General features: G+C 42.0%; 1 protein-coding gene across 2 annotated transcripts; it reads right to left on the bottom strand.

Moving 5' to 3' along the window:
• Positions 1 to 324: 324 nt before the first annotated feature.
• On the bottom strand, positions 325 to 10,054 carry sesn2 (sestrin 2). 2 transcript variants are annotated; one of them, XM_037093278.1, is made up of 11 exons: positions 9,235 to 10,054; positions 7,894 to 7,959; positions 7,091 to 7,279; positions 4,917 to 5,099; positions 3,113 to 3,331; positions 2,757 to 2,895; positions 2,547 to 2,662; positions 2,330 to 2,413; positions 1,453 to 1,559; positions 1,199 to 1,343; positions 325 to 945 (listed from the first exon to the last, which is right to left on the bottom strand). In XM_037093278.1, exons 1-11 carry the CDS (start codon positions 9,574 to 9,576, stop codon positions 859 to 861), a joined length of 1,677 nt encoding a protein of 558 aa, XP_036949173.1. In that variant the 5' UTR covers positions 9,577 to 10,054; the 3' UTR covers positions 325 to 858. The 2 variants fall into 2 exon arrangements, with proteins under 2 accessions (XP_036949173.1, XP_036949174.1); XM_037093279.1 differs by lacking the exon at positions 9,235 to 10,054 and adding an exon at positions 8,700 to 8,850.
• Between the last annotated feature and the right edge of the window lie 42 nt (positions 10,055 to 10,096).

The following is a 10,096-nucleotide window of genomic DNA, read 5'->3' as shown; positions in this document are numbered from 1 at the left end:
GGGTCGACCAATTTTTGGATCCATTATTCAACGTTTTTCTGAGTATTGGAACCAGCGTTAATTTTTGTTGTCTGATTGCCCATCTAGATCAATTTAAAATACACACTTTTGGCTTTTTTTCAAAATATAGTGAGGTGGAAGGATAAATACTCGAGTATGTCAGAATTACACATTAGTACAGAGATACAGATACATTCCATCAACTACTGTAAACAAATAAGAAACTTCTCAGAAAATATAAACATTAATTTAGCCATCATATCAAAACACAAAGTAATAATTTGTTTTCCAGTCAATCAGTGATTCAAAACACACAAAACTCAGTTTTAATTTTGATAACAATGTAACTTTTTATTGTATATAAAAATACAAGTTATTTTGTCTTTTTTGATGTCAGCCTCTAGAGACAGAGGGCTGAGGCATGAGTAGTCATGGTAGGGGGAGAAACAGCTGTAGTCGGTCAGTTATCGGCCTGAACAGATGTGTCGAATAAAAAACTAAAACTCTGCAAAAGAAAAACACTTGAATGATGTTGATTTAGTCATACTTGACCCGATTCTACCTTCATGTAGATATGTGCTTATGTGACAGAAACAGGCGCACGATATTCAGAACAACACTTGAGGCTCAAGTGGGGAAATCTAACCTGATCAGCATCAGTGCAAAACAAGTAACATATTTTAAATGTCATATATCGCAAAGCAGCATCAAAACATTAACACTGAAACATAAGATATGCATATACAAACATTCACTGTAGTGTGTGCATGTATGGGTCTATCCGCGTTAAGTAATGCATTGGGCTGTGTTAATTCACAGCTGGCTCAGCATCTGCATTAAAGTGTGTGATCGAGTGCGTCATCTCATGTAATGTGTGATGGCTCGTAAGGTATAAAGAAGCGCTGCTTGTAGCCGGGCTTCCATCACTATCAGGTTTGCGTGAACCTGCAAAAAACAACAAGAAAAGTGTCATTACTTTCAGGTTATTAGGTGACACTTTCAAATCCTCTCTGCAATGCTCCATTCTCTTATGATATTTTTAAAAAGGAAGGAAAACTAGACGACACGTTTAAATGTCAAAGGATTCATTCTTTGTTAGGAGGGTCCCAAAGACAGACGATGTGTTAAAATGTCAAACGATTCATTCCTTGAGGCTGAACAGGCCAGGTCAGGTGGCGTTCAAACTTGTTTTTTTTACCTTCTCAGAGTGCCTGAAGTGTCTCCAGAAGGTGTGGTAAATGCGCGCCGTGGTCTGCTCTGGATGACAGGCCATGGTTTTAACAAACACCTTGAGGGAGCGCTCCAGCAGCACGTTCACGCTGCCGTAGTCATAATCATCGTAGCTGCACAGGTGTAAGGATAAAAAGGTTAGTGACACGGCATAAAAATGAAAACAAAAAACAAAAAACAAAACATTTCAAAGTTAACTGATGACGTGAGTGTGACACTGACCGTATCCCGTACAGACAGTGAATGTAGTTCCACAGAGCTTTTCTCAGCGTGTGGGTGTCTACGCCTTCATGCATTGCCATCCTGTGGTAGGTCAAGTTGCTCACAATCTGCAGAGACATAGTTTCCTCTCATTATAACATAGTGGATCAAACGTTTCACTATAGGTTATGCACAAGAGAACAATTGAATCAGCTGGCTGCCAGAATGCCCACTGCCCAACATGGTTGTTTTTGTACCCACATTCAAAATCAGGCATTTTTATTTCCCTGTGTGTTCGCAATCTTTAAAATAAATAAATAAATAAATCGCTTGTGACTCTTTACTTTCGGCATTAATTGATTAGTCTACAAATAAAACAAAAAACCTTATCACAATTTCATGAGAGCCCAGAGTGATTATTTAAGCTGTTCTTTTGTCAGTCCAACCAACAGACCGAAACCCAAAGACTCTTCATTTACTCTCATAAATGACAAAGAAAAGCAGCAAATTCTTAGATATTTGACATTTTGCTTGAAAAACAACTGAGATGATTAACACATATACACACATATACATATATACACAAAGTATTATATACCTATACATAAAATAAAAATACTTTGTGATTCATTTTCTTGCAACAGACTACACTCTCCACTTGCTGCTGGTACAGTTTCAGCAGTGCAAAGCCTTGCCTCATTCTGCTGCTGCACACTGCTTCAGATGCCGGTTTTCACACTGACTAGCGACAAGTACCTCAAACCCCACATCAAAATACTCAAACTACTCTTTTTAAACTCGATGGTGCAGATAGACCTGTCATGTCATCCACACATTAGTCTTGTTCAGTTTTGTTTCTCTAATCAGTGTACTTCTTCCAGGTCAAAGGTGAGTGTACCTGGAATTTTTCATCCAGGAGCTGGCCCATGTCTGGCAGCAGTCTGTTGACCAGAGAGAAGCCGTGGTCCTCCCATGAGTAGTCCTGCACACATCAGACAAACACACACAGGTCAGTGAAACTTAGTGCAAACAGTTGACAGGCAACATGCCCTGTGAAAAGTATGAAAAAACATGAGTGCTGGTGTCTGAAAATATAAGCAAGCGCTCCAAACTACCTGGGCTCTCATGGTGGGCGGCGCCTGCTCTCCTCTGGGGGCAAAGTCCTCGTATCTGAACTCTGGATCCTCCACCAGACGCAGCACCAGTTCCGGCGGTGCTCCCCGCACCACCGCTAAAAACAAACAACCATGAGGAAGGAGTGAGTAAACATATGTCAGCCAAGTGATAAACAGCGTGCTGCACATGATAAAAAGGTATTTGTGTACCTGTTGGTATGCTCTCGCTCCTCTCCCTCTCAAACCGAGTAACCATCTCCTCCTGTGTGCACTCCTCCTCCTCCTGCTGCTGCTGCAGCTCCACCATCCTCTTCATCAACACCTCCACCTCCATCGCTCCGTCAACCAACTGGAGAAGAGAAACAAAGAAAAAGGCTTGGGGCACTTACTTTGTTTTTCAACCTTATATCAACAATGTGAATTGTGCCATGTCTTCTATTCTTACTAAACCGGCGTGTCTAGTGAAACTAAGCAGGAAGGAACCCATTTCCTCTTTGTTCTCCTACTGTTGACATAGTTACATTTACAACTGTCATACCTGTGGTGAAAACACCTGTTCGACTCACCTCTTGCCTGCTGTCCTCGTGGGCGGGACTATGAGGGCTGCGATGCAGGTGGCTGGGTGATGGAGGTTGGAAGGTGTAACCTCCGATGTGGTCGGGTTCAGGGTTTAGGCCGCAGCCCCACACAAATGAGGAGAGAGAGTGAGCCTGCGCCATCAGGACCACAGCGTGTATGAGTTCAGCCAATGACCAGCGAGGCTCTGCGCCGGGACACACCAGCTCCTGCAGGGCAGAGGGGGCAGGTGTTGGGTGAGTTAAGGTTTGTTTCTGGGCAATGTTTGCTGGTTAGGGGCTGCCACTTTTGAAATGTTGCATAGATATTCATGTTCCCCTCAGGATGACTTGTAATGACTATGGCCATCCTTCATGTTTCATAAAGCACTATCATCAGGTCAAGAAGGAGTCCCCTACTTTGGTTTTGTGTTGTCAAAAATATGTATTTATCCATACAAAAATCAATAATTAATATTTGAAATGGTTTCATTTTCTGCAGTATCAACACAGCGGTACGAGCTTGTTCTGTCCTCATCACCCGTCTCATTCATTCCATTTAGCTCACTGTGCTAACTCATGGTTCTGAAGGATGGAAAGTGCAAAGCGCCTGTATCCACTCCCAGCCGACAAAGAAAACCGCAGGAGTGCTGTTTGGAAATGCTTTGCATTTGAGGCAAATGAACGAGTTAAGGCAAAGGATCTAAGCATGTTCAAATGCAAGCCATGCTACAGACCAGTGCTAACAAAAAGGTGCTAAAACACCTGAAGGACACACTATCTGTACTCTCTAAAGAAGTAGAGAATGGTGACAGCTTCTTCCCTGGGGCCTTGACAATGGTATCGATCTTTTTGAAGCAATTGTATCAAAGCCAGAAGTTCCAATATCGTGACGACACTTCCTTAGTTTATGAAGAAATACTGTATAGTTAATGATGTTCCCATCTGCCTCAGTGGCACCACTATTAAATAAATGTTTAGTACTACTGAGCATCATTTAGCACTGTTTTAGCACACTGGTATTAACATTGAGCTGTGAGCAGCTCTGTCTGACCCCAACTCTAACACTTACCCTGGAAATTCAGTCATAATCTACCATCTCAAACCGTAACCCACATGCTGATGGAAAATCAGGTGAAGTTATGTAGTCGACAAAACATTTCTAGAGCTTCAGAGCAAAACAGCGTTGCAGCATTCTCCTAAACTGCTGAAGTAGGACTTGTTTTAAAACGTAAAAAAGCAAGCATTAAAAAAGGAAATATAAAAAGACTCCTTAAAGTTCATCTGGCATAATCCAGGTCACTGGAAGTCCCAAATGGATTTGACATTATTTACACCATCAAGGGTGTGCGCCCATGTCAGACATAGTGCACACTAACACTTTTAGCTCAGAGGCTACAGTCAAGATTTTGGCTTTAAAAGGGTGCTAATAACCTTTTTGCAAATCAATTTTAGATCTCAAGGCTTTCAAAGACACTGGACACATTTTTATGTAAAAAAGCCCAGTTACTTCACTTGTTTTGAAGAATCCTGCAACACTTATTCACTGTGAAGCTGCAGAAATGTTTTGTGGACCATGAAACTTCACATCTGGCACACATCCAGTGTCAGAAGATCCTGACTGAATTTCAAATTTTTGGGTGATTTGGGTGAAACTATTCTGTCCCTATTTTTACAGGTAGAGGCGAGTGAGTCAATGAATTTTCAGATACACTCAGTAATCAACAGTATCAAATGATATTAGTATGATATGATGACAGACTCAGAGCAAAAGAGAGAGCAGAGAGACAGGACGTGAGTGGGTGTTCTGTCTGACCTGGATGTGCTGCTGTGTGATGAGCCAGGGTCTGTGTGCAAGCAGCCTGTTGAGTGTTTGCAGACTGCGGAGTTTGGTTGGAGCGTGCTTGAGTCCGCTCAGCCAGCTTTCCTCCCCTCCGGCCTCCAGGAAGCCAGCGCTGTGCTGCTGCACCAGGTACGAGCAGTGGTGTCGAGCCGCGGCCTGTGAAACATCCGGGAGGAAACAAGCATGCCATCCCATTCATTAAAAACGAAAGCTCAGTCAATTCTTCGTGGATTACAACTCTATAATTCATGAAAACGGCTGTGTTCATACGGGGCTCAAAGGTTAAAGCAACACAACTAAACTTCTTCATCAAGGGATCATTTTGAGTCTAATGAAATTCCATTTCTGAAGTGAAAGGGCAGAAAATGTGATGTATGTATGAGAGATGAGAGTCATTAAATATTTATGAGGATCACAGTATTTGGCAGACCTGTTATTGGCTCGCAATGATACAGTAGCTGGATAACCCTCTGGAAGAGATTGACCTGCCAAGTCCACTTTGCATCCGTCCTATTTCTCTGAAGTAAAGCTGGTTCAATTTTTAATCCTTTTTTCGGTTCCTTCAGCCCCAAATCTCTTATTTCCTAAGGCTTTAGTGCACTGTTTGCCATATGCAAACATGCATATTTGTGTAATAGATAACTTCAATTACTGCAGCATCCATCCATTTTAGCTGCGTCCACCCAGCTGTAGCTCTGTGAAAGTCTGCTGGAAATGTAGGAAAGCAAAAGTGTAATGATATCACTTCACTCAGAGGGCCACTTCAGCCAACGCGCCAGTCTGAATGTATTAGTTTATTGTTCACGACGGCTGAACTGACTGGAACTGTTAAAACTGTGGGCAGCAGTGGAAACAGCATTGCAGCAATATTATTACAACTGTTGAACTGTAATACTGGCTGTGTCCAACTGCTAGAGAAGGCAGGTTTAATGGCATCGACATGAAGCCAAAAAAATTAGATGTGTGTGCGAAAAGAAAGAAAACGCTAAAAACACTTGTCCACTGTTGACTCAATGACAAAAAGAGGAAATAATAACTGGAGTGCTGCCATTAATTTGAATGTGGTGTTCATTAGTCATGCAATATCATGCTTAAATGTTAAAAGAACAGACTATACATGTAGCCTTACACTGACAAAAGGCTTTAGAGCATTTAAACGGTTATTATGGTTGCTTCATAAGACCCGAAAACAGTTGATTAAGATGCAAATAAACACATGGTCACTACGGCTTAAACACCTCGATTAAGGCTTATGAATTAGATCAAAAAGTTGTGGGGTTTTTTTTGTTTTTTTTTATACGAAGATTTAACCTGCAGTTAAGTGGCTTGCAGTCCTGAGCTCTCAAAAATATAGTCACAAGCAATTTCCTCTGTTGACAGTACAGGACAATTTAATGTGTACCAATATTGATTTGACTTATTTTTATTCACCTGGTCTATTATGGGTGGAACAAATCAAATAGTAAACATTTAGAGAACAATATGAATACTATTTTCAGCTTCTAGAGACTAGAAGCAACTTTGTAGAATAACATACTAATCACTGTAACAATATACCTGCAGAACATTATGTACTTTAGGTGAATTTGTTTTGTTGGAAAAACAAACTTAGACAACAAAACACTTTTAAAAAATTAGTTACAAGCTACCCAGCTATAGTTAGTCAACAAAAGACTAATACCTCATAGGGAGCTGATCACACACAAGAACACACAATTATGTCCTCAACAAAAGCAGTCTTGGTTGGATAATTTCTTTTAATTTAAAGGTGTATTGCTCCTAGACATTTGCTTCATTACACTCTATTAAACTGAGCTTAAGTTTACTTTGGTTTTGGTTGTACAAGATAACAAAAGAAACTTCAGTAATCATCAGACAATGTAAACTACTCAAGCTGATGTCAATGACAACAGGCACATGATTCATTGTCCTATGCTTAATGAAGCTCTTTCAGAAACTGCTGACATTTTTTCCCCCACTTAATTGCGCAATTTCAGACGGATCATTCCTCTTTCTATTAGTCTCTGTTTAAGATAGAAAGTGTCAATTCACTTGTACATGAGGCCATTCCTGTAGTGACTGGAGTTAATCTAATGTTCTGATAGTTCTGATGACTAATCCAAAGTCATAAATTATTGGTTTCTTACCATGATTGCAATGTAATGTCTCCAGTGACGGGGCAAGGGGCCATCCACCTCCAACAAAGCATGCTGGGTCTTGAGGAAGCAGCTGAGGTAAGCAGGGTGCAGCGCCATCACCATGGTGATGTGGTCCACGCGACCCAATGAGAGAAACGATTCGATAAGGATGTCTTGGTCAGGCCCTTCTTTCAACATCTGAGGAGGAAGGACAAGACAAAATGTGTGTTTGAAACGGACAGCTGATTCCCTGACAACTTAACTACGATTACATTTTTACCATGCTTGAGGACACACTGAAAAAGTTCCTGTTATAGCCAGACATGAGCAAGCCTGAAGAGCTGATAAAACACTCCCACTTTCTCCAGTGGAAAAAACTGGAGTGACTCACACATGAAAGTCACCAGCTTTGGCAACACTTGTCTGGTGTTGCTTCTCTTGATGACATGAAGCAACAGGCACTACAATATTGCAGCAGAGGAGTTAGCTACCCTGCTAATACTAGCACTGACTTGGAAATTTCCAACACCCGTCACAAGTACATTGATTTGACCGTTTATCTAGGAGCCAGGCAGTGGTATCATGATACTGGGATTTATAACTTTGATTAATTATCAAGGTGAGATACCGTGTTTGATACCATGGGGGAAACATGATGCAACACTGAGGTCTTCCATTTTTAGATTTTTATTTCAAAATACATCTAACAAGACTTGCGTACCGTGTGTTGAGCACAACAGTATACAAGTTAAATTACTTATGTCCATAGTCAGAAGTCCTCTTAACATTTGTCAGCAAAATGTCATACACACCTCTTTTGCAGGGATAAAGGCACTTGGACCTGATGCCAGAGATCGAGGGACTTCAACTCCTTGTTCCTAGTTATAAGAAGAAGACAACAGAGAGTTAGGTCAATCATACAGAGAAATAATGATAAATTTCATTTCTGAATAATCTCCCAATTTTGTTCTTGATCATTCAATCTATACACAAAATATAATTTAAATCACTGAAAAAAATTGAAATTTGGGCAAACAAGTCTGTTTATACCATGTGTGTAATATAGGGCTATGTTTAATACTGCAATAGTTTTAGTTTATATCTCGATATATCTCAATACTCTGAATACCTCGAATGCACTTGAGAAAAGAGAGGCATAGGAAACATCACAACATTAGCAGACAAATAACTTGGCATGGACAAAGTGCCATTATCATTTATACATTCAAAAAATATTTAAACAGTGAGTGTGTTTGGTGCATAATCATCAGAAACGTGAATATACCTAGTGGGTTATAATGACAAGTATAAGAACAAGTACAATAGTCTAAAATTACATCATATTATTATAATGCGTGTGTCATGACATAAAAATATCCGAAATAAGACAAAAAATAAAATGACATACAGTGTGAATATCACACTACTGATATTAATGTCTCCCAGCCATTATAATAAAGCTACTTTGAAGATAAAACCGAAAATCTGCAGGCACCTTCAATCCCCTTGAACTTGACTCAGACCTACGTCGCCCGGAGCAGCTGTACTATATCTGGAAAGACCCGTTTCATAACTTGCAGCCCATGAAAACTGTAACTAGACCATGCTTTAAACTCACCGACATTATCGGGGGACCGGCAGCACAACACCAAAAGCCACTTCTTGTTATATCTGACATTTAAAAAAAAAACAAACTGAATATATGCCACACACACACACAACACGCAGCTGGGCTCTCATTTCTAGAAGCTCCGGTGGGCTGAGAGAGAGCAGGCAGCTCGGGGGTGTGACTACTTTGTTTTTCAGGGCGCCGGGAGGGGGCGTGTCCGGACTGCCTGTTTGTGCACACCGCAGCTCGGTCTTGCATCACCTCCTGCAGTTCAACGTCTGACGAAATATCCAGAAATCTGGTCGAAAATGGTAATCAGCTGATAGCTAAGTCAACTGCAAGATTACCACGGCTATTAATGAATCACTCGTCTCATTTTTGGGATTATGTAACAGTAAGCGATGACAATGCTCCTTAATATAACGTGAACTTCTGCCCTGTCGTTAAGATATCTCGGTGTGAAATGATGGGTGAGCTAGTCGGATCGTTCTGTGCTCCGCCTGGACATGACGCAGAAATTACTGAACAGTTTCCCCAACATTACCTGTGCGGTCCGCAGCAGCTCGCTCGCTCTCCCTCGCACCTCCTGCAGTGGACACGACCGGGACAGCCGAAGCAGATGCAGGAGTGTTTCTTTACTCAGCCGCGCCGAACCGCGCCGGTCCAGTCCTAAACGCACCACAACCCCTTGGCTCAGCTCCTCCAGAGCCGCCGCTCGCTCGTCTTCGTCCCTGCTGCACAGCCGCGATAAGCATTTCACATTCGGGCCAGCGTCGGTTTCTGTCTCGGATTGGTGATGACATGAGTGGCCAGAACCGGACAATGGTCCCGGTGTTTTCTCTCCATTAGCCTGGCCGTTAAAGCCTGCCACGGGATTACTGGCCATCTCGTGTTGGTCCAGAAACACCTCGAACTCCCCCGGGGGTTAACCCACCGAACGTTAGCTGTTAGCTAAAGTATTTACCTCACTGTTATGTTAGCCTGACGCACACGCTGGTTTTTTCCCGAATTGTTGAATACTTGAGGTGTCCTGTGTCTGTCGTCGTTCACTGCGCAACCATCTGTCCCACAAATCATTAACGCCAACGGGCCACCTGCAAGGCTTTCTCCCAGCCGGCTCTCTGACCGTAAACAGCCTGCTGCCGGTTAGCTCGCTGAACTAGCCTAGCTGCTGTTAGCAGATGCTGCAAACTCTTTTAAACGGCGCATTTGACGATGACTCGGTGATAGAAAACACTGAGAGCCAGCGGTTTGTGTTTGGACTGGATTCCCACACCAGAGCACAATGTAGTCTAGGTATAAGATAGTCTTTCATGAGGCACCAATGGACATGTTCAGACTTCCTTCGCTGGTTTCGTTCAGCTGGAGAGCTTTTTTTCCAGTTACGTGTTACGTCATCACGACGC

Source organism: Acanthopagrus latus, chromosome 3, assembly GCF_904848185.1.
Source record: "Acanthopagrus latus isolate v.2019 chromosome 3, fAcaLat1.1, whole genome shotgun sequence".
Taxonomy (NCBI): domain Eukaryota; kingdom Metazoa; phylum Chordata; class Actinopteri; order Spariformes; family Sparidae; genus Acanthopagrus; species Acanthopagrus latus.
Note: the sequence above shows the minus strand (reverse complement) of the source record. Positions and strands in the feature narration are given on the sequence as shown.

Coding starts and splice junctions, on each gene's coding strand:
- sesn2 (XM_037093278.1), bottom strand. CDS start 9,576: ATGGCCAGTAATCCCGTGGCAGGCTTTAACGGCCAGGCTAATGGAGAG. Junction 7,280..7,893: donor CCTTTATCCCTGCAAAAGAG/GTGTGTATGACA, acceptor CTTCCTCCTCAG/ATGTTGAAAGAAGGGCCTGA. Junction 2,414..2,546: donor CGCCCACCATGAGAGCCCAG/GTAGTTTGGAGC, acceptor TGATGTGTGCAG/GACTACTCATGGGAGGACCA.